General features: G+C 36.7%; 1 protein-coding gene across 1 annotated transcript in view; it reads left to right on the top strand.

The window, feature by feature from the left end:
• Positions 1 to 24,346, top strand: part of luzp2 (leucine zipper protein 2) — a 165,115-nt gene that overhangs the window by 102,830 nt on the left and 37,939 nt on the right. The window contains exon 6 of the mRNA XM_042414264.1: positions 22,637 to 22,699. Coding sequence (XP_042270198.1) covers positions 22,637 to 22,699 — 63 coding nt within the window. The remainder of the gene's footprint in view (positions 1 to 22,636; positions 22,700 to 24,346) is intronic.

Below are 24,346 nucleotides of genomic sequence, written 5' to 3'. Positions count from 1 at the left end.
GGTGGAAGTATTTTAATATCCTTGTTAAATACCAACACTCTGTCATCATGTTGTCATGGAAATTGTCTGAAGACACTAAACACACATATGAAATAATGCACAAAACACTGCTGGGTTGAAGATTAAAAAAAATATTATTAGTGTACGATAAGGAGACAGGACACACACAAAGCGAATCATTCCCCTGTCTCACTATATAAAGCCAAACTGACCTTTTTGTAGTCTTCAGAGACATAGAAATGATCATCGATTGGTCAAATCATACAAACTTATGGATTACAGCCAATGGCAAACAGCCACAAGATATACATTTATATGCACATGTAGAGCCACATCACCTAAAGACACAAATCAGGAAGAGCCTCAAGCCATATGTGGCCTGCGACCCATTAACATGTCCTGTTTACTCCAAGACACAGAATGATACCTTATTTGGGCCTCATAAGGCACATTCCTTCTCTCAGGAACATGCACAGTACCAGAGGAGAGAAGTAATGATCATCCTTACACATCTCTGCACATTAAAATGATAAGATAATCCTTTGGTCTTTGATTACCTTGACAATGTCATCAGTTTTCTGTTATTTACCATCATGTACACTGAATTGATATCACTACTGTATTTCTATTATTTTATGTAAATCTTTAGGTTGGGATAAATTTACAGTAAGTAGTCAGTTTATTAGGTACACCTAGCTAAAACTAATACAGTCAAATACAACAGGCCTGCTATAAATTGTATTGTCCTGTTCAGTTTTAGGTGTTGATTTAATTTTGTGGTCATTTTTTGGAGGCTTTAGTTTGCAGTGCTGTTGAATTGTTTTGCATTATATTCAGAAGTGCTTCTAATATTTTCCCCATCCCATTCTAGTAATGAAAGTCAGTATAACATATAATTGACAAATACTAGGCATTATAACCTTGGTTAAGGTGAGATTTATTGCATGGATCTTGGATTAGACTGCATTATAATTATATATTTATAATTATATTATAACATAATACCATTATTCACAATTTTGATTTTGTAGTCATGTCAAGTGTAAATAAATTCCTGATAAAGGTGAAAGGAACATTTTTAAAGCTAACCATACCCTTTGTTTACACCAGTACCAGCATTAGCTTTTTAAATGTGTTTTCATATTGCACTTCACTGTAAATTGTGTTGTGGTGTCAGCAGGGAAGCTTTACGGTTGTGATTCACTGTGAAGTCATTATCGATGAGTTGCTTTCAGGGCTTATTATGAGTATTTTGAGGGAGAGTGATTTACAGACTGATGTGGATCCTGCTGGGATTCATCAGGTTCGCACAGAGAATTGTAATGGACAGCTTTGCCACACACTCAGCTCCTTGCTGTTGATGCTGATGTTTTTAAGTCTAAAATGGCTTCCCGTCATTGTCCTCTTCCTTTCATGTCTTCCTGATGTAATTTCACTGGCTAAATGGCAGGAAAAAAAATCATTACTGGATCATTCTGTGATACTCTTACTGAGAAAAAAAAATTGACAAGGAACTGAAGTAGGCAGAAAATGGAAACTGCGTCATTGTTGAACAGGATGAAGACAAAGCAGATGAAGCCATTGATGTTAAAAGAAGCTTAATATCAGTCTCGCAAGCAATGCCTTTCTATTTTTACTAAAAGTGCCATTGATTGGTGCTCATGACCTTCAAAAAGTGACAAAGGGCAAACATTGAAAAAGATGTTATGAAAAACTGTGATAAGATAAGTGTTTTCAGTTAAGTGGAGTCAGTTTTATTGGGCTCTGAAGTGCTTCACACCACAATAGCACTGATAAAACCAATAAAGAAATTGTACATTCTCATAAAATATTAAGCCAAACTTAGTGTGCACTGTAAGAAATTCAACTCTAGTACTGCTTTTCCTAATATTTGGAAAGTAAATGCCTTAATTTTCTGTTTTATGAAAAAACTATGAAAATAGTTACCTGTTTTTTTTGTTTTGTTTGGGGTTTTTTTAAAACTTCATCACACACACACACACACACACACACACACACACACACACACACACACACACACACACACACACACACGCACACACACCCACTCAGCTGCAAGGCATTATTGCCTTGAAGAATTAATGGCTGTCTCACTCCTCCCCCATTATATCATTCAACAACCGAATAGCCGCTACATTAACACAGGGAGGTTGACGCTATCAAGACTCCATCAGAACTAATTTCACACATATGATCACTGACATGCATTAAGAGTGAAAATGTACTGACAAAAATGGAGGTTCAAGTCAAATGGGGTGAGACGGGTGATGGCACGTGACGTCACTTTTTGCACCGAACAGACAGGCAGTGTACAGCCTGATCGATTGAACTTACAAATCAGAGACCTGACTTGTTACACATGAGTGATGGTGGACTTGACATCCTGTGAGACTGACAGTGTCTATTGTAAAATAAAAAGGCCTGGTTAAATGGCAGTGATAGATAAAGTGCAGTAAAATGTCATGACAGTACACAATTATCTATATTTGTATTACACTGACAGTGTAATTCCTTGTTTTATGTAACTCATGCCCCACTCACAAAAAGGGCATGTCTGAAGGTGTGAATTTTTTATGTTTTTTTTTAAATACCAAACTGTGTCATGGCTTCAAATGAGTGCTGATTTTTTTGGTGTCATTTATCAACTTCTGGACAGTATACAGTATAGCAGTGGTTCCCACCCTTTTCAGCTTGTGACCTCTTAAAACAAAGCCATATATATTTGTAGCCCCTGCTCACAAGATATAATTGTTTACAAATCATGAAGAGTTAGCCACAGAGTAAATTTTCCTTCCTAGATTATTTAAAAAATATATATTTTCAGAGGCATTAGGAGGTATAATTATCCAGTAAATCATAATAAAAATAAAAGTTTAAAGCAAAGTGTAAACCCCCAGGTTGGGGACAATTGGTATACATCATTTCAGACAGGTAACTTTATTTCTCAAAAAACTTGCAATGGTTCTAGTTATGTGGCTAAATTATGTACAGTAAGTTTGTATGTTTTTTTTTGCTTGTCAGTAAATTGAGCTTCTTCAGACCTGAACTTGAAAATTGTAAACTAGAGAAATGTAACTGTGCTGACTTCCAAAGCATGTGGTCACACTTCCGAGCAGCTCAGACTAATGCAGACATCCTTGTGATTTGTGTGCTTAGTACAAAAATGAAAACAATCATAAAATGATGTGACCTGAGCATGAATGCTGAGACAAATTATGTGATGTGGATACATATTCAATGATCATTAATATTTTCCACAGTGAGTTGGATTATGTTAAAACAGATTATGAAGTAATTGGACATGTTGTTTTCTCATGTCCACCATTTTAAGGTTGAGCTAATGGTCAAGTTAAAGGTACAAGAAATGTGATTAAGAATAGTATTTTTTCCATATCTCTATGTAGGTATACACAAGATGTACTGGAGAAGCAAGTTAAACGAAACATCAAATAACAGCTAAAAATCCTCAATCTTTATTCTGAAATCACAGAACCAGAATGGTATGTGCAAATCGATTAGATGCACAACGATCAAGACATCAAATCCATCTGTCTGTGGTTGCTATGGCAATATGCAAACATGGCAAACAGTGTAAAAGTAATAGAGGAATCTCACAGCTGTAAAATGTATGTTTTAGCCACATGAGCCTTTAACATTGGGACCGTTGGACCCCTGGCACTTATGTGCTCGGACCCTAATTAGGGTTCAAACTAAAGTCAAGTATGAAGATGTAACAAGATACAGTAATTTGAACCAGGGTAGTTGGAGTTGAAGGCTGATGTGTATATGTCCATCCACGTCCATCTGCTAGTTGAGTGTCACACCTGTTTCTAGTTGTTTCCCTTACACATAATCCTTTTGTATTTCTCTCACTTGTCATACAGAGAGTGTGTACTTTTCATTTTATAATGTAAACTTTTATATTATTAACAAATTGTAAACACAATGCTGACATATCATCACCTTATAAGACGATATGTTAAACTTCTTAGCAAACAGTTGCATATTTCCACATCTAGCAGTTACGGAGCAATATTATCACTTATTGGGAGTTTCTGTCCACTTGATGAATGTGAGTCCAATATTCACTCTCTTTTAGCTGTTTTTGGTTTCTACAGATTCTTGAAGGAAATACCCGGCTCTTTAGCTGCTAAATGCTCCACTATGTTCACCAGCTAGTAACTAACTGTGTCTATTTGTTGTCTGGTGCAGGTAGTGTGCAGTGGGTTTTTAGAACTTTTCTCTAAAAACAGCTGCCTGCCATGGCTGAAAACAGCACTGTAAGAGCGCTCTGAGTGAAGCAAAATGGTAAAAATGCAGCCGGACGGCCAAACAATGAGGTGAAATTCACCATAAAGCTCTATGAAGTCTGTAAAGTGATAATTCTCTGTAGGTTCATCACTACAAGTGACGCCTCTGTCATTACACATTGTCATTTCATACATTGTTGTAAAAAATATCGATTATAGCTGCTTTAACTGTAGACTTTTTGTTAATGTGTTAATTTTTTGTAATTTTTGTCTTCATTGGACAGTCAGTCGATAGTAAAGAGGCAAACATGATACAAGGGGAAAAAGAGGTATGATATGCAACAACGGTGCCTGACTAGAGTGTTGCAGTTCTTGAAAGTTCTCAAAGTGATCAACAATAAAAAGGGTACCATTTAACAAAATTATTTTTAGTCCAAAGATTCAAAATATTATAGAGATATTTGCTCCTTATTCCCAACAAGACCATTCTGTTTTAGTGTGTTTCAGCAGAGAGGAAAAGATTATCCATGCCTATGCAACACATTCTGGAGTTTTTTGAGGCATGGCCAGTAATTTCTTAGGATCCAGAAATTTCTTACAGCTGGGAGAAGAAGTGTTTACAGCACTAAGTAGAGGGCAAGTGTTGAAAGTAGTTCTGCAATGATGGGGTTTAGAATGAAAGTCTATGGGATTTAGATGTCATCAGCAGTGTGGATAATACCTGCAGTGGATTTGAAACAGAATGTTTTTGTGATCTGAGTTAGGATGCAAACTGTGTCATCCATAGCAGAGGCTTCTCTGCTGGAGATGTTTCTGGTGTTGTGCTCTGTTGATTCATTGTCAACAGGGCTGCTTATGCAAGAGATGACGTCAGGGTGAGTAACTCTGTGAACTGTTCCACATTTAATTTGCTAATGTTGTGTCGTTGTTGTTGGGTTTTTTGTTTGTTTGTTTGTTTTTCATTAGAACTGACCCACAGCTCAGGAATTTGCAAAGATAGTTAGGCCTTATTCAAAGGCTTTGTGATTACTAAACATAAGGTCTTCCATAGACTGTCTGTCTAGAAACATAAACAGCCAAGCAGAGTGTAAGATGAAAAAGGCAACATGGAGAATATTCAAATTATGTAGTACAATAATTCTGCCATAGCTTGTCTGTAATGAAATCTGGAGTGGCAGGTAAACCTGAAAGCACACTGACATACTAAAAACCCATAAAAAATGTATTGGTTCAGTGTCAGATACTAACAGGAGGGCGTGTTCCTTCTGGGAGCCAGGGGGCGGGTTGCATTAAATCTGCAATTCCTCCCAACACTGCCAAAGTGCTGTAATATGCAAAAAGACAAATTGCAGTTACTGCCTGTGAAATAGCAAATACAGCAATACAATTTTATTTACAGGTAATATTTCTCACTTTCAGAATTCCAATACATAATTTTCATAGCCTGGGATTGTCCAATCAGTTTGAGACCATAAACCATTTTCTAACAATATTAGAAATCACAGAAACAAGTCTGTAATCTATTGTCTTGCTGCACAGCCTGGGGATGCTCCATTTATAATCAACTGTTATGTCCAAAATATCTTCACATTTAGCAGCATTCGCATTCCAAATTGTACTCTGATATACATAAAAAACACATGGGATGTTGTCAGTCAAGTTTTCTATTGTTTGCAATTTATTGTCTATAGCTTCAAATACAACATTGTCTCATATCAAAATGTGTAAGGGCTACATTGGTCCACAGCACAAAATTTCATAATAATGGCTCTAAAATTGTGAGATGCCTACATTTATTTTGGCGTATTCTTTTCTATATGCCTGCATCCATGTCATATGACTTTCAAGTGTCCGTCTGCGAAAACAAACTAAAATGGTAACATTTCTAGCGAGAAATGTGCATTTTATTGAATGTATATGATGTTTAATTTGTCAGTTATTACAAAGATTTGTTCAGGCTTTCTATCGTTGCTATGGTGGTTGCTATGGATGCTGTTATCACTGAAACCATGTAGTTGCATGTTGTTTGAATCATTGTCTTTGTGTTGTGTAGTTATCTGAGTTATGTTGTTTGTGTTATGTTATGTTTGATGATGTTCTTTCAATAAAAAACGTAGATTTTTGAGCACTCCAGGGATGAATTCAAAATTCAGAATTTGAAACTTGAAGCTTTGGCTGACCGGAGGACCTGCCTGGAAGTATTTTCCTCACTGTCACCATGTTAAGGTTTTCTTTTATTGATATCTTCAACTTTTCTCAACACAAAAACACAAAGGTGTCATTGATAACTCAATAATACGATAAGTTAATGTTGAGGCCATCAGTTTCAATTATTTTTCCTTCGATTCTGAGAAGTTATACATGAAATAAGCCAACATCTTTACTTTTTCTTAACATAGATCATCTAGATGCAGTGAAATTACTAGTTTGTCTGTACTAGATATTTGATGTATTCAGTAGATATATCTTTTTACAACCCAATTTACAACCCTACTTTGTAAGCTGGAAAAACTATAGCTGTGGTGCTGATTTGTATTGAGCTGCATGGCATGGCTCTAGGGAATTGTAGTTTTTAAACAAATGAGTTTTTTCCCAGAATTGGAACTTACAAATACTGAATTGAGAGTACACTGAGAAGTTTTAGGGGATGTTAAACACATTTGTGTAATCAGATTTCAAATATCTAATTGTTAAATTGGAGAAAATTAATTTTAAAGGGGACCTATTATGCTCATTTCCAGCTGTTGAGATTTATTATTTTTATTTTTCGACTCCACTAGAGTAGCTTTGCATGATTCACAGTTCAAATAACTCCTTATTTATCTTATACTGGCCTTTTATGCAGCCACTCAGTTCAGCCTCTGTCTCTTAACAGGCCATTGTAGCTCTCGTCTCTTTAAGGGCCCCCCTCCCGTTAAGCCCACTCTGTTCTGCTGAGGGGCAGTTGTATCAGAGTTGTGTTAAGTTACAATTGATGCAAACCCAACATTTCCTGCTTTACTTTTAAATGACTAAATAACTGAAGACTTGAAGAAATTAAATGTGTCCCTCACTGAATTAGCAGAGCTTTATTAGCAGCACTAAAAACCAAGGAATGCCAGCCATTTTTGTTTGTTTTTGCTGAAAGAAGCTTGACAGTCACATGATGTCGACACAGGCCAATTGAAAATAATAGGCCAAAAAAAAAAAAAAAGTAAGAATCTCCAAATTTTAAAGCCGTTATTGTGAAACTAATACATTTTGCGTTGTGGACAAACATAACTGTTACACATTTTGATGTGAGACTGGGTTGTCAGATATGACAATTGAAGAGAAACAAACTCCTCTTTCTGTTTCTGTCTATAGCAGCTAGCAGCTAACGTTAACTACTACAGCCTATGATTATCTAGCGCTTACAGGTACATATGAAAACATATGAAATTCAGTGTTACTCTCTTTTTGCACTGCTGTACTAAATATCAAGACTACATTAACTAAAATAAATCCAATTATATTAATCCAAATCAGAAAGTTTGTATCTTTCCTGATTAGGTGATTTGCTGGACAAAAGAAGGCTGGAGGGCTACATTTGGTTAAACAGGGAAGTTTTTAGACATGTAGGTTTTACAAAACCACTCTTTCAACATTATTTAAATGACTATATTTCTTTATGAAGTAGACCCTGTCTACACATTGAAATATAGTCATTGAAATGCTGTTAAAACAGCTTTAATATGCAACCTAAATGTCTGAAAACCTTCACTTTTCAACCAAATTTTGCCCAATTTTAACCTAGATATCTAGATATCTTTTGACCAGCAAATCACCAGTTCAGTGCTTGCTGAGATGTATAGTCCCGTATGTCCTTATTTACACAGTAGGAACTCTGAGTGAAAAAAAAATCACTGACTTATAGTCTGACTTAGAGAGAGCTTTGAAGGTCCAAAGTAATACATACCATTGCATTTTACAAGTCATCAGAAAACTGAATCACTGCACCTTTTAACTCCATAGTGAAAGTGAAGTAACAATCAGCCACAAAGTTACCCTCGCCATCAAGGAGATACTTCTCTCAGAGCTTTGCATCAACTTGAAGTGAAAAATCATGCTTCCTCATTTGCAGTGTGTGGGATGTCTGTCTGGGTAACTCAGCCACCTGCTGGCAACTCCTACATTTATGCATAAGTCTTCGACTTTTTTCTACAAGTGGGATTAAATTTGTGTCACTCTCCACATTGTTTTGCACTTAATACTAAATTTTCACTCCATGTGGCTTCATGCGCACTGGTGCTGAACTCAAATCATAGAAACTTGTTTGAGAGAGGTAAGGACAGGCTGTATGTGTTCAGAGCGCTGGTGTCATGCTGTCACTTAGCAGCGCTGCTTTATTCCTCACAGCTTGCCATGGATATTGATTTCTGGCCCTTAGCTTCCAGACAAGTGACCAGTTTTCTGTGGTATTCAGCTGTGACACTATAAAGTGGATGGTCTATTTTTTTTTTACAGAAATACATCCAAGTGCTTCAAGACTGATGAAGGCTGTGACTACAGATATTTCTTTGAGATGTTCAGAAAATTACATTTTATGTTTTTTTATATTTTTTTTATTGTGGCTAGAGGCTGTCTTCACAAACATTGTGGCTACACGGGATGTTCAATTTTAAAATGCTTTGACACCATGAGACAGTGTCAAGACACCAGAGAATAATTTCAGACCAGAATAATGGGACCTTATTTCAGAAAAATAATTTCTTGGAAAGCATTCCTATGTCATTATTCTGTAACACTTTGTAAGAAGCCCATGTCTATAATGCATTATTAACAATGCGTTATAATCTGCTTATATCACTGTATAATTATAGTTATGAGCACTCATAAATATTCATAACACTAAATAACAATACGCATAACACATAATAAAGCATTTTTAATGACTTATAAGTTCAAGTATTATAATACTTCATAATTGCTGATCACTTGCTGACATTTTTTTTTTCCAAGGATCATAGTATATTATAATTCTCATAGTTGTAATACATTATAATCATTTTATAATGCATTATAATGTGATTACAAGTTACTATAAGTGATCATTGGATGCTTTAAGGAAAGTGAGAAAAATATCATTAAATCTATGTGTAGCAAAGGAGGGTTCCCACGCTAGGTCTCAAACCCCGGTCTCCCAGACAGATACGCTAACCAGTCAGCCAAAGAATTAAGCCATTGGCCAAGGGCCAGTGTGTCTAGTCATCCATGGTCATAACTCTCAAGAGGGCACAAGCCTGCACCATGATACTATGCAGGAACAACACACAAAATGTTATAAAATTAATTTGTATGTTTAACGGGTCATAACAGAAATTGAGTACACCAATTTGACACAACTTTTTGATTGTCTCACTGCACAAGTGCTTCATCCCACCGCTCCCCAGCGCCCTGCCAGCGCTTTTCTGCCAAAGAGAAACACTGTATGAACACAAGCCCTCACCAAGGTTGAGACTTACCAAGTTTTAACACCAGTGCATAGTTTGCACCTGTTTTTTTAAGGAGTCACTTTTGTTGATCAAATGTTTACATAAAAGTAAAATATACAGCTACAGGTACAGTAGAATTGTTTCAGGTAATATCTATAATTTGAGTCAATTTAGTGTCTAGAGTGAGTTTTTGGGGAAACATTACATTGGTGAAATGTAAATGAGGATTCTTCTCCTATCAGAGGGTTCCACTACAATTACTGACAAAATAAATTGCATTTCCAATAACAGGAACTCCTTGAGTAGCCATCAGTTTAAGGTGGTTTTCCACAACCTTTGATTGCTAAAACTTTTCGATAAATATCACAGTGTTTGATTTAGAATTTCTAGTGCACTCAGTCTAAAACCCCAATTGGACCAGATTAATATTCTAGGGAGATAAGGGTGATAAAATATTAAGAATGCTCCTCGGTACCTAGATTAATCTAATGCAAATCTACCATGTCTCCAACACGTAAAGTAATAATTTCACCACAAATTACCTGCAAAATTTCACTGAAGACCGAGGTCATCTAATAATATTATGTGTGATGCTTTGCTCTCTTGGTTTTGCCACACTTTCTGCCTCTACCAGTTTGACCACTCGTCAGGCTTCAAGAACACTATTAATGGTTTGATGTTGTGAATTCAAGAGACTTGTCTACTGCTCAGCAGTTGTCAAGTTGTATCTGCAGATAATTTTTTGGATACGTAAAAATTCAACAGAAAGAGACATTTGCTTATCCTGTGTGAATTCATCACATTAATCACAGATGCAGGATTACATTCTTCATGAGGTCTGCAGGTGGTAGTCTGGTGCATTTAGAGTTTAAGACAATTTTAATACACTGCAATGCAAATTTTCCAAATAGAGCTACATTTAATCATTATTATGTATAATAGTTTGAAGAAGAAGTATGTTTTATGGTAATAAAATCTGCCTCAATGGCTACAAATTTTCTAACTTGAAGCCTTTAAGTAACACAGTGTGGTGGTTTTCTGTAGTTCTAGTTTTAGTATGTTTTTTTCTGGTATTTTGCTTACTGAACATTGTCAGTCATGTTGTTTATTTAAACAGTGTTTAATTAACAGTTCAATCTTATGATGATATTAGGCTGCTGACCATAATATGATTTTGTAATGTACTATTATAACTGACAACATAAAGTGAATGGTGTTGACCTCCTATTTGTTGCTTTCTCCTTGCAAACATTTTAGTGTGACTCATAAACACCCCATTTCTTAATAGGAAGCTGTATAATTAACATAATGAGTACAGCCACAGAAACTGTTGTCATGTTGCTTAGAAACACTGTTAGAAAAAAAGGACTTCAAGCAGCTAAGTACTTCACTTAGCATATTACATGAGTTTACGTTCCACATAATGTACCATGACATCCTTTTAAGCAAGGTATATAAGACTTTTATTCAGTACTTACAAAGTACTGTATCTACTTACTGTACATTATGACCTTTGGAATGAGGCCATTTTAACATGTTATAACTTTACACCAGAAGATGTTGCTGTTCTTTATCCACTGAGGGAAGATCAACTCAATTTACTTTTCTCTTAATGGAACAAACTGAAGAGAGCAGAACAGAATAGCCTCTTGTGGTACTATGGAAAAGTATCATTTTAAACACCATTAAGCATAATCAATCCTCCCATCCACAGATTGATTGTTTTGAAAGGTTTTTAAAAGCATATGAATGCTCAGACCATTAAATGAGTTGTTCTTAAGTGTCCCTAAATGGGTCCAAATATTGATACCAACAGTTAAGGCAAAGAACCCAGCATAAAAAACCAATATCTCTATATTAGACAATTCTATATACGATGTTCATCCAATGCCAACGTTAGGTGCCAATACAGGCGCTGTGCTGTTTAGCATAACAAAAAGTGGTGTGTAGAGGTTAGGGTGGTGGATGGATATGTCTGCTTATACCCTGGAGAACCATTACTTTAACAGACACATTTTTCTAGAGCAACTTACAATTTTTCCAACATATACACATAGAACTGTTTTTGGATTAAGAGTCTTGCTCAAGAATGCTTTGATTTAACTGCCAGCCCTATGAGGAATGTGCAACTTGCTCTGCCACCAAAGTTACAGTTGCTTTTTACCCTTACCATAACTGAGTAGTTTTAGTTGCTTACTTTAAAGATACCCTGTAGAGTTTCTGACCACTATGCAGAAGTTATGGAGCAGTATGAGTGGGTCCCAGTTGTGTTTGTCTTGTGCACACACGCGAGGAAACACGTGCATGCGGGTGATGTGATACACATTCGTGCCAATGGTTTCACACTATTCCAGTGATCGACAGGTGGCTGCAATGGACCAAGAAACACAGCAATGTACCAGCAAATGCAGGAACGAAGAATACTGCAAGCTAGTAGACATGCATGAAAACAATTGAGGATTTAAAGGACTTTAAAAATCAGCTTTGCAAATATGTTATGAACAAGTTAATGCTTTCAACGATTTTGTTAAAGCTCAAGGATGCACATAATGAGTTTTGGTGAGTAACACTCGATGTAAACATAACTTTTGTTTGTTTATAGAAAAATTCCACAGGGTACCTTTAACCATAGTTTAACCATGCTGTAGTTGGTTATTTTGTGAATAATCAGTTAAGAAAAACATTGGCATTTACTGTTCATCAGCATAATCATTGTCTAATATCAGTGTTCTTTTCCTTACTTTCCTTAATGCAACTCTAAAGCCTTACTGACAGAAATTCAAGATTCAGTAATTGTATACTGGAAATTATGTTCATAGCTTTTCTCATCAAACCTCAAACTGTCATCACTATATGGGACATATTACAGGATATGAACTTTAATCACATGCATTTTTCTCCAACTTAACGCTTCAATTTAGAGAGTAGATAGCCATGTTTTTAGCTCTGTTGTGCATATCGGGTTTTGATTTATTTAATTTGAAATAATACCAATTTGTCTAGGCTTAGTCATATTTTACTGCTGTATTGCTTCAATTAATCTCTCATAACTCACTCTGAGCATTAGAGGCTTCACTGTCATCATTTCCATCTGATTTATCAGATTATTCTGCAATTTCTGATTCAGCTTGAATGAATACAATGACAATGAATTAAATGACCAGTAAAATAGTATTCAGATGGGTGGGATAGTGCAAAGATGGGCTGCAGCTTCAAGAAGATCGAAATGGCGCTGCGGATGGCTGCCTCGGTGTGTTGGTGTGCATTGTTTTGTCTTGTTCTGTTTCTAAACTCAGTGTTTTGCTACAGTACCCGTAGCTCTTTCACCAGAGAAGAGCTTATGAACATAAGGGAAACAACTACTGCAGATTTATTTCCCAACTTTCTCATCCCATCTGTGGAATTACTGGACATTTTGGTCAAAGGTGCGGTCATCTTTGTTCACTCCCTGTATACAAACAGCTGTACCTCCAGTCATCAGTCAGTCTAGCTCCTGAAGTTTGCAGAGTACACCACCCTCATTGGGCTAATTTCTGGGGGGGATGAGTCCGCCTATAGGTGGGAGATTGACCATCTGGTGTCTTGATGCGGACAAAACAACTCGGAGCTCAACGTTCTAAAGACAGTGGAGATGGATGTGGACTTCAGAAAGAACCCTGCCCCATCTGCCCCCATCACCCTGTGTGACTCTACAGTCGACACTTTGGAGGCTTTCTGCTGGGAACATCTTTTGTATAAAACTTGTCTGAAAATGACCGAATAGCTCCTGCTTGTGGAGAATCTGCAACATGCTAAACATGAATAACTGAGTGAGTTAAAAACTAGTTGCAAGAAGTGCTTTTTATCTAAAAGAAAATTAGAATAAATTGCAATTGAAGGTTGTGACTTCAGAGGGCAAAAAAGTATAACTCGGAAACAAGAAATTTGGGCAGATTTTTGGCCTGTGTCTTCAGGATTTCTCGTTAATTTTTGGCCAAGTCTCTAGCAAGTTTGTAGCAAAACAAATTATAGGTATTGAGGATTTTGTTTGCTTTATTACCCCAATATCTGTTTTTTGCCCTCTTGGGGCGCAGGGTTCATCAGAGGCAGTGCAGTATCCCTTGAGCAATAGGGACAAAAATAAATTGACAATGGCAGACAGGTAAGGGGAAAACACAAGACCATCACTAAACCATCCCGTTTCCAACACAGCGTACATATTGCATGCATATGATTATGCGTCAGAACAATGGAACAGTGACAGTCTTTTCACTTATGCGTAATCCCGCCTTTGACCTCAAGAGTCCTTAAGAAACTGCCAAGATGAATTTGGCTCAAGCTGCCAAATGCCTTGTAAGATGTCGGGGGATATGTCATATTTAATAGCTTATCCACAGTGAACATTTGCTTTGCTAATGCCAGTAATTTGTATCAGATGCGTTCAACAGTTACATAACTGGAGAACGGGTGCAGGCCCTGCCACAATTTTCCTGCTTTCTTCAATGCCGGTATCTTTTTTTTTTTGTCTTTGAAAGAGCAGACAAGCTTGTTTGATTTTCCTGACAGTGATGTAATTGATTATGTTATGTGTTGAATGTGCTCATCAATATATTATAAGGGCTGTCAAATAGACAGACCCTAAAATGTGTTTGTATTTTGTTACATTCATGTATTTTTTTTAATTATAAGGAACAAATCAGTTGAATCAAAAATAAAATGTCTAAGGCTGATATTCATAAATCAGTTTATAAACCAGTGAACTCAGGAAAACATTAGCATGAAGGAAAGTTCCTGCTCATTATTTAATGTTAATAATTGATAATTCAGTTGTAGGATTTGATATTAAATGACAAGCCAACTTTTTGTTTCTTTTCTAAAGTCCATTGATGCTTAATTAACAGACATTATTTTATAAATCACATTAAAACTTACAGACCAGAAAAGTTAAGCAGCAAGTATTGTCGAATGATTAAATTCATGACAATTTTTTAGAAACCACTTCATGGGTCTGTACTCTACGCAGTGGGGGACTGTCTAGTTTTCAATAGTTTCTTCTGTGTTATGCTCTACAGTTTGTTGAAACTTTTACTGAGAATGACCCTGTGAATTTAATCGAAATGAGCTACACGCAGACTCTGACACAGGAAAACAATATAATGCTTTCAACAACTGGTGTTTAAAAGGCTTTGGTCCATAATTAATTTCAATACTTCGACAACTGAAAATATTCCAGTAGATAATTATGATAATTATTCATTGGGAGCCAACCAGAACCTCATGGTACACATGAATAAATTAATAAGTTGAAATACTTTAAATAGTCCATAATGTTATTATTCCTCTTTATTGGCCCCACTTTTGGAGTCTTAAGGCGGTATTTCCAGGTCCATATGTAGTGAAGTCTAGAAAGCAAAGGGAGACTCTTTTCTACACCACATTATTATCAAACATCACCCCTACCACTGCTACCCAAGAAAGTGAATAACACCAATTTCTACATAGTCAGAAATTATGTGACACTCTCAAGGTCTCAGTAAATTCTGAATTTGCCTGCACACTCACCAAGTAGAAAGGATTTACAGGTGCTGCAAGTTGTGGTACCTCAATTATTATATGAAATAAACAAAATGATGAGGCAGGTGTCAAGAGTTCCCTCACTTGCTCCCATTTAGCACCTACATGTGTACTGTTATTAAAATGTTCCATTGTACACCAAACAGAGTAGTAGAGTAGTGTGTTTCTCTCACAGCACCAATTCAACAAGCTTCTGTTCACTTGCTCTGGCTACGTGTGAACAGATTCAGACACTGGCTATGTACTTGACCTTATCCATGATGCATTTAGAAAATTGAGTCATTTCTTTATTTAGTGCCTTACTGAGCATCAAATCTTTGAGAAGTTCATTAAAAACTACATTGAACCCGTAGTGACAACATCTCCCTGGGAAAATGTTTATTTTAAAGAATCATTTCATTATCTGTGGATTTCATTCATTGACCTCCACCAGAAGCTGTGAGTCCATTTTGGTCTGTGGGCATAGTTCATTGTAGCCTTTAATTGACGTGAATAATGAAGTCATATTTTCACAATTGAGACATGTACGCCGTTAAAGCAAAAACATCTTGTCATTTTTTTTTTCTGTGTCATTATAATGAAGCTTATTGACCTTTTAAGCTGAAATATGTTGTGACAACAGTCTCTCGCTTGTACCACTCCTGAGTGGTGTCAGACAATGCGCATGCAATGTCTAGTGTGACTGTACTTGTTAAATAACTAAAAATGTCAACACTAAATACATTGCACTTAGTTGTTTTTTAATTGTCTTGGATGTGTTTTTTGTTTTGTTTTATTAAGTTTGTAGTGCATGGCTGTGTGGGAGGGAGTTGATCTCCCTATTTTAATAGTGGAAATTACATAGTTTGAGGCACAAAACTGGCAGAGTTAAGTGTGCATTAGTACATTCACATTCCATGGTGTTAATGTGGGAACAACATGACCAGAAATAAATAAAAAAGTGTTACCAGAGGAGGTGGTTTCTGACACTTTACACTAAGGCTAAAAGGATCCAACACTAATGTGGTGAGTAGTGTGAAAGTTGACCTAGATGGACAGTAAATATCAACACTCAGGGGCTGTCAACATATCAGCACTTTATGTGTGAAAATAACTCGGTTGAGTTGAGTCAGACAATTTTTGAAGGCTGAAATCATTACATGTCTGGTTCCAGCATCTTAAATGTAAATATTTTCAGGTTTCTTTAGTCCTCTATGATAATACTGAATATCTTTGGGTTGTGGACTATTGGTTGAGAAAAAAAATGACATTTTAGGTTGCATTTGGGCTTTGGGAAACAGGCTGTAGGCGATTTGAGGGGGGATGAGGGGATGCAATCCCCCTTGTCAGAAAAATGACCCAAATGCATCCCCCTTGTTAACCTGCCACCCCCCTCTCCATCCCCTAGTAGCAGAGAGAGTGCAGGGGCAGAGGGGTTATTTAGTTGAATATGTTAGTCTAGTCTGCCTGACTCATTGATCCTTTATCTGACTGAGGTTTTTGTGCAAGTTAGAATCTATGGCAACCATGGCTCTGAAATATCAGTAGCTAACTGTGCTGTGTATTGATAAATACATGGCACTGTCCATGGTGCTGAAGTAACAGACAGATTTGTAATTGCACCTTTTTCTCTCAGTCCTGCCCTTCTGTCAGTTTCATCTTGAATCCATAATACTCTCTAAACTATATACCATAACTACTCAATTCTATACTATATTGTAGCCTATATACTCTGTACAGCAGTGCCACCTTCATGATCAAAGTAACAAGTAGCAACATGTAGTCACAGAAGAGTGAGAGGATCATAGAGATACTACAATATTCCTATAATATTTATATGATCATTCAGCACCATCTCTGCTGCTGAAAATACACCCCCAGACCAAGCCACCTCTGTAATAAAATATTTTAGGGGGGACATGACTACAGATGATTGAGATTTCTCACCATTTTCTGACATTTTATAGATCAGCTAATCGATAGATCAGGAAAATTGATAGATTAATTGTTAGTTTCATCTCTAGACTTAATTCTTCAATCGTGCAATCATCATAAGGAAGAATTCGGAAGAATTTGATTTTGCATTTAAATCATCACATATCTAAAAGAAACCTGGGTTCCAGCATTACTGTGTGTGATCAGAAGTAAAAGTGGGGAATCCACAGAGTGATAGATTTTGTAGAATTTGTTTGTGCGCTGTTGCACTTTTTTCTGAGCAATGTGTTAATGTAAAAATGGTTCCTTTATTTTCTGGTCCACAGAATGACAGCTCTCCAGGAATAACACGTTACGACATGCAGCTCAGAGTATCACATTTTGCATAATGCACTGTGACATACAAGCTCCAGAGGATCTCATTTTCACTCTGAGTATGTCCTGCGGCTAAGCTACGTCACATTTTATGACAGCTGCCAGTTCTACATGTCCTCGAATGGTGGTCCCTCTGTAGGGGCGAGAGGAGGTGCAACTGTCTGGAATTGATACTCGGCCAGTTTTGCCTCACTGAATCACAAAACAACTGCCAAGCAGCTCATTACCTCTGCTCAGTGTGCATGTACTGTATGTGCCGGAGTATGCAGTATACTGTACAGGTGTGTGTGGGAGTAAGCACTGTATTGCAAAGAAAAACAGAGGCCAGAATGTACCACATATGAGAAACTGCCACTTTTTCAACTGAATGTAGCCTTTTGCTGCCTGCTAAATTATAGTACTAATGTTGCCTCAGTAACATGTTTGCAAAGGTTTTGTTTTTCAAATAATAATAATTATGTAATGCAGAAGCAAATGTATTTTCATATCAAAGTACACTGAGGCCTCTAGTTTGACTGTGGAAAAATTGGCCCAATCAGTTGCTAATGCCATGGTGCACACTGTAGTTTTGATGTTGGGAATTGCCAGGACTTGTGTTCTTGCCACCAGCCTGCCTGTACTTAATGGCACTCAATGTATTCTTATCAGTCTAATTATAAAGTATAAACTCTGCTTGGCAATGATATTTTAATTCTACTTTGACATATACAATATATATATCTATTAAGTGGAAAACATAAAACAAATATTTCATTCTGACTATTTACAGGTGCAGCTGTGATATGAGTGATTGCTATCAAGCATTGCTCTGTCAATACACACAGTTTATGCCATGACACAGAGAGAGAAAATTGTGGAGGTGGCCTATGTCAAGGGCCAGCTGGTTTAATACACATCCCCCCTCTCCTTCTGTATCCAAACTGTCCCTGTGGTTCATAGCCAACTTGTCACCTAATGACATTGAGCTGTCTCCAACATCTAGCGGCAGATCCATCATGAGAGCACAGCAACATATTAGCCAAATGTTTTATCTCCACTTAAATTAATTTAATGTGCCATCTATAAGCCATAACCTGCTGCATGGAAATAAAAACAAAGTCACCTGCACTAAAGCCTGCAAAAGCTTTAGACTGCTTCTAAAGCAGCAGAGACAAGACTGAGGTAGACAGAACAGATGCCTGACAGTGTTTGAAATGTGGTGCAAAAATTAATATTTTTAATAGATAATCTGTTGAATTTTTTAAAAAAAACCAAAGTATGCAACTGTAAGCTTTTATGAGTCTTAATTTTAAGTTCCCCCAATCTGTCATGTTAGATCTGCTGTTTTAACCAATAAAAACAGCCACTCAATAATTTACTCTACAGTGAGCAGTAAATTTGAGCCATTTATAAACCGTCTTTGTTTAGTTTATCGCGACTGTAATCGGCCACCTGTGCTTTTCAAAAGCAAAAGCACTGGTATTGTGCATGCTGGCTGATTGTCATGCTCTCCCAGCTTACTGGGATACTTGAATAAAACAACAGAGCCCTCATTAATGTTATTAGTAACACCTGTGCTTTTCTTACTGTGACATGTCAAAATGTATTCCATAAAAAAGGCCTATTTTTGCATCTTTAAAATGTGATTAATTGCATTGTTGGATTTTTAGCAGACAGTAGTGTACATTGTGACTTTTTGAGGGCACGGAAAAGAGCATGAACTTCACAGTCACAATGTTGACTCTCAGATAAAGTGACAGTGTTAATATAGTGCACTGTACACTAAATAGGGAGAGATTTTAGAAATAGCTTCCTTTTTAAAACAACCTTCCTCGACCATTTTGTTAATCCTGTATTGAAATTAATTTTACTTTTAGTTGAAAAATCATTTTCCATATTAGTTCTTTATTTCTTGGTTCTGGTTGGATCAAAACCTTTCTCTGTAACAAAACAGTACATCCTAGATCATATTTGAATTAAGCTGATTTGATCAGGGTTTTTTTTATTTTCATTGAGTTGCAATGTGTGGTCTTTATACCAAACAATTGTTATGTGATGTTGACTGTTATACAGTGGTGTGGAAATGAACTGTCATCTCCCATGTGGATCTTCCAAGCGTTGCCTCCCACACAGCAAACATTCTGATAAGGTTTTGTGGTCTATTCATTCACTGCACAGTTTAGAGATTACTGCTTTTGAAAAGCCGAGCAACTCCACAGTCTTGCACGCTCAGGACCACCCTCCTGGCACCCAACATCAAGTCTGTTAGATCACGCTCTAAGCCTCTTCATATGCAAAACCAGCATGGAAAAGGAGTTGCTGTTGCATGCACTTTTTTTATACAGCGTTACATATGGAAAAGCAGAGCGAGTGCTGACTTCTTCCTCAGGGTCTCAGGATGTTTTTGGTCATTGAGTTTTCTAAAGAGTCTACAAAGAGTTGGTGAATGAATATTCATTGCTCTCATTGCTCTCATTGCTTGGTGAGTTTGAAGAATAGACCCTTGACTACAGGTAATTAGCTCATTGATAAACTCATTAAGAATTTTAAAAGTGTTATTGAGTCAATGAAAAGTGCTGAGAAATCTCCACTGGCCGCTATGATGAAGTTGTGTCTAATTACATTTGTTTTTTTAAGATAAACAGAAGTGGTACAAGCTTAGTTACAGAACAGTGGCAGTAATTTCCTCTCAGTACCCAATGTTACAGAGTCACCTTTATGTTTCCTTAGCTATTAAGTTCATTGTTGATCCCACAGCTCCTCAAAATGTCTTAAGCCTCTGTGTTCCTTGCAACCATTTTTCCCAGCTCTTCAAAAAACACTCACACATTGACGTTTTGAAAGGACTTTGAGCTATCGAATCTTCTTGAACATCTTTTTGTGTATCAAACAGCTTGTGATAAAAAAAATGGAGCTATTGCAAAGTGTTGACATGTAGCTTCTCTCCTTATTTTTGCAGTTACAGCGTATCTTTGATATGACAGATATTCCAAAAAGCAATTGCAATATGAAACATGTTTGCTGAAGTACAAAAAAGAAATAAATCAATAAACCACATATTACATATAGACACATCTAATGTGTCTATATGTTATAAAGATGTAGATGTGGTTATAAGACAAAGACAGCAATTTAATATGTTCCTTTATTGTGACGCATTTCACACCCAATAAAAACAAAATACACGCATTTAATTTAATATTTCATATGTGAAAGTGTAAATTTAGAGGGCTTTTTTGTTGTTATTTTTTTAAGGTCTCACAATGTTGGACAATTTTCTTTCTTCCTCCAAGATGTTTGTCAGTCGCATACAGACACAACCACACACATCTTCCAAATGTACTCTACCTGTCTCCTGGAAATTCTGTTTATATGCTAGTTATTTATTTTGCCAAAAACATAGTCGCTGCCTGGATTATGTTCAGTGGCAACAGTGAACCAAAACTTTTTTGATATCACTGAGTCTTACGCATGGTTGGATTTAGACAAGAAAAACCCTTAACCTGGTTAAAGTTTGGGAAAGATCATGATTTCAGTTAAACTTTGTAAACATGTTCTGTCTTGTGCTTCATGTCACTGTTGACTTTTTCAGTATTTGCTTAACACAGTGCTTTGAGAGCCACAAACTAAACATAATTTTTACTTAAGTTGCCACAGGAAAACAAATGTAATATGTTGTTAGTGAACATGTTGCAGCTTGGAAAATACCATTATCAAAAATGATTCCTCATTAGGTTGCTAAAAAACATCAGTCAGGCCTCACTAGGTTTCATCCAATCTTGCAGTTTGTGATGCACATATATACATTATTCTACATGATGCAGTGTGTTCTGTACACTGCATTACTATTTTTAAGTACCTTTGTTGTTTTACACTTTAACAACATTTCTAGTTTTAAATCCTAGCATAGATGGTCAGCTTTGAATCCTGTAATGACCATCTCTTTACTGCAGATGCTGGAGACTGTACGATTTCAGTTCTTTTGGACCTCAGTGCAGCTTTCGTCATTGTTGATTGTGCTGTTTCATTGGGTCGTCTTGACATCTGGATGTGTGCTTTGGGTTAAGCATTAAGTTGGTTTAGGACTCTTACTTACAGATTGTCAATTAAAAAAGGAAATTCTCTTAAAATGCTGTTACCACCTTCAAGTCCCATTCTCTCCTGTCTGAGATCCACAGGATCCCTTTTGGCTGTATCATTTGCAGTCACACAGATGACACCTAGATTCAGTCATGCATTTGACTTAAATCAGGAGACTCAAACTCCATTAGTACTAAAAATCACAGTGTGGCCTCTTAAACTAAGCCTGTGACCAGAAATCTTTGTGGGATCTTTGCTGGTGACCTTACCTTTGAGGAAAAAGAGGGACGTATGACATTATCTGTTTAACCATGGGTACTGAATGTGTAATTTAGAAAAATTAGAAAATTAGATATTTATCAAATATTTCTGGCTTCAGAAATTAGGTTTTTGTTATGAGCCCTCTCGTTATGAAAGAGCTGCAGTTGTGCTTTTCACAGCTAAGAAATGTTTCTAAGACTAAAAATATTATACATCCTTGTGTGACCTGGAGATGATTATTCATGCTTTTAACACATCTCATGTAAATTAATGTAACTGACTATATTCCTTTCCAAGTCAGAAATCACTCCCATGTCTCCGGCTTGTTTTGAAAACTGCTGCGAGTATCTTAACTGGCACCAAACAACAAGACCTTATGACCCCTATTTTGGCCTCTCTCTGCTGGCTGCCAGTCAAAGGATTTTAAGAGTTTACTGATCACGTTTAAAGTTCATTGGGGGTCTGGCCCTGAGCTACATTTCTAACCTTTTAGATGCCTATGAGCCTGAGTGTACTCTCTGATCCTCAGACAGGGCACTCCTGACTGCTCCTCAACACCAATCTGAGATCGAGAGGCATACAAGCACTCGCTGTCAGCAGTCCTGCACAGCCAAATGCCCTGCCTGAGAAACTGAGGTCCACTGAGGCAGTCATATTTTTATAAAGCAACAAAAACTGTAAAAGAGCATGTAGTGAGGAACACAAGAGACAGACACCAATGACATCATCTTCTCTTTCCTTTTTTTTCAGAACAAGAGCCTGAAAAATAAACTACTCTCGGGAAACAAACTTTGTGACGCCTATGCCGAAGAGGTAAGGATTTTCTGTTAGTACATTGTATACATTGTGTAAAGAAATTTTATTCAAGTGAGCAAGCCATGTTAACAAAATACAAATTTTAATTGAGAAATGCAAAGTGATTATCTCTAATCAATTTATAATAATCTGAGGATATATGTACATTTTATTTTGTTTTTTTCCTTGAAATTATAGTAAATTCTTTACATTGATTGTAACACTTATTAAGACATTTTTGGTGCTACTTGTATGTGGTGACAGACCTCAAAGGTTCAAAATCTCTCACTCGCACGAAAACACAATCTTGCCTGGTTTTGGCTGTCTGGTGAATCTTAGAATCTCTCTAACAGCAAGCTGTTTGATGGCTGTACAGTGCAATCTAAGGAACTCAGGTTGTAGTGAAAGCAGTGGCAAGTATATTTCCACTGTGTCATTTTTGCTGTCACCTACTTTTTTTTTTCTTTTCCTCGTTCAGCTCTGCTTCCAGTTGTTCCAGTCAGCAGCGTCCACCAGGTTTACAGCCTTAGTGAAGCCTTGAGCTGAGCTTTGAACTGCTGCTTTTGCCTCCCTGCTGACCAATGCTAACGTAATTTAGCCATGCAGGATCGTATAAGTCAGTGGGTCCTGCGGGCATCCTGATGATATGTCTGAGTCAGTGAAGTTGGTGCTGAGTAATTGTAGGCTCAATAGCTATGTAGTTCTGCAGCGAGTGATTCCAAAAATTTGCTGTACTTCAGATTTTTACACATAGTGTGTCTGATGACGCATGCTGCTTGACAGATGGCAACCCTGGCATCAAAATGGAGATTCTTCTTTAGAAAGACCCTGGACTAAACTTGCAGCTGAGGCTTGTTTGATCAGTGCCACAGAGGACAATACCAAGGTTTTTGAATGGCAGAACCATTGTTAGTAGTTTCCATTTTTACAGTAAGACAAGCAATTAGAGCTGCAATGATTAGTTGCAAACTATTAAATTAATCACCAAATATTTTGTTAGTCGATTGATTGTTTGAGTCATTTTTATGAAGAAAAATTCCAAATTATCTTCAGCCTCCTAAATGTGAATATTTTCTGATTTATTTAGTCCTCTATGCTAATAAACTAAATATCTTTGGTTTGTGGACTGTTGCTCGGGACATCTGAGCATATCACTTGGGGCTGTGGAAAACAGTAATTGACATTTTTCACCATTTTCTGACATTTTCTGGACCAAACAACCAATCAATTAATCAAGAAAGTAATTGACAGATTAATCAATAATGAAAATAATCGTTAGTTGCAGCCCTATAAGCAATTATGGAGCCTGGCATGCATCATAGGAGAAATTGTGATATTTGAGTCTCTTAAATTAGTAATCTGTACCCTCAGAATAATATATGTGCCCTTGAAATACTGATCCATGTTCTCAAATGACTTAATTTGCCTGCCGCACCTGAGGTTCTTAGCGTAGTTTCCCATAGATTTCTTCTTTCTTTCATTGCTCTTTCTGGAAACCTGAAAGATGATAATGTCAATATTCTATCTCCGATTTGAGCCCCTCATAACTTTAAACAACAGTTATTCTTTTAACGTTTGTCAGCTACAGCTGTGATAGTTCACATATGGCTTAGATTCATGAGTTGTAGTTTTTGAATGCTAGTTTAATAATCACAATATAATCTT

This window comes from Thunnus maccoyii, chromosome 1 (assembly GCF_910596095.1).
Source record: "Thunnus maccoyii chromosome 1, fThuMac1.1, whole genome shotgun sequence".
Taxonomy (NCBI): Eukaryota; Metazoa; Chordata; class Actinopteri; order Scombriformes; family Scombridae; genus Thunnus; species Thunnus maccoyii.
The sequence above is the reverse complement of the archived record's forward strand: the minus strand, read 5'-3'. Positions and strand labels throughout refer to the sequence as shown.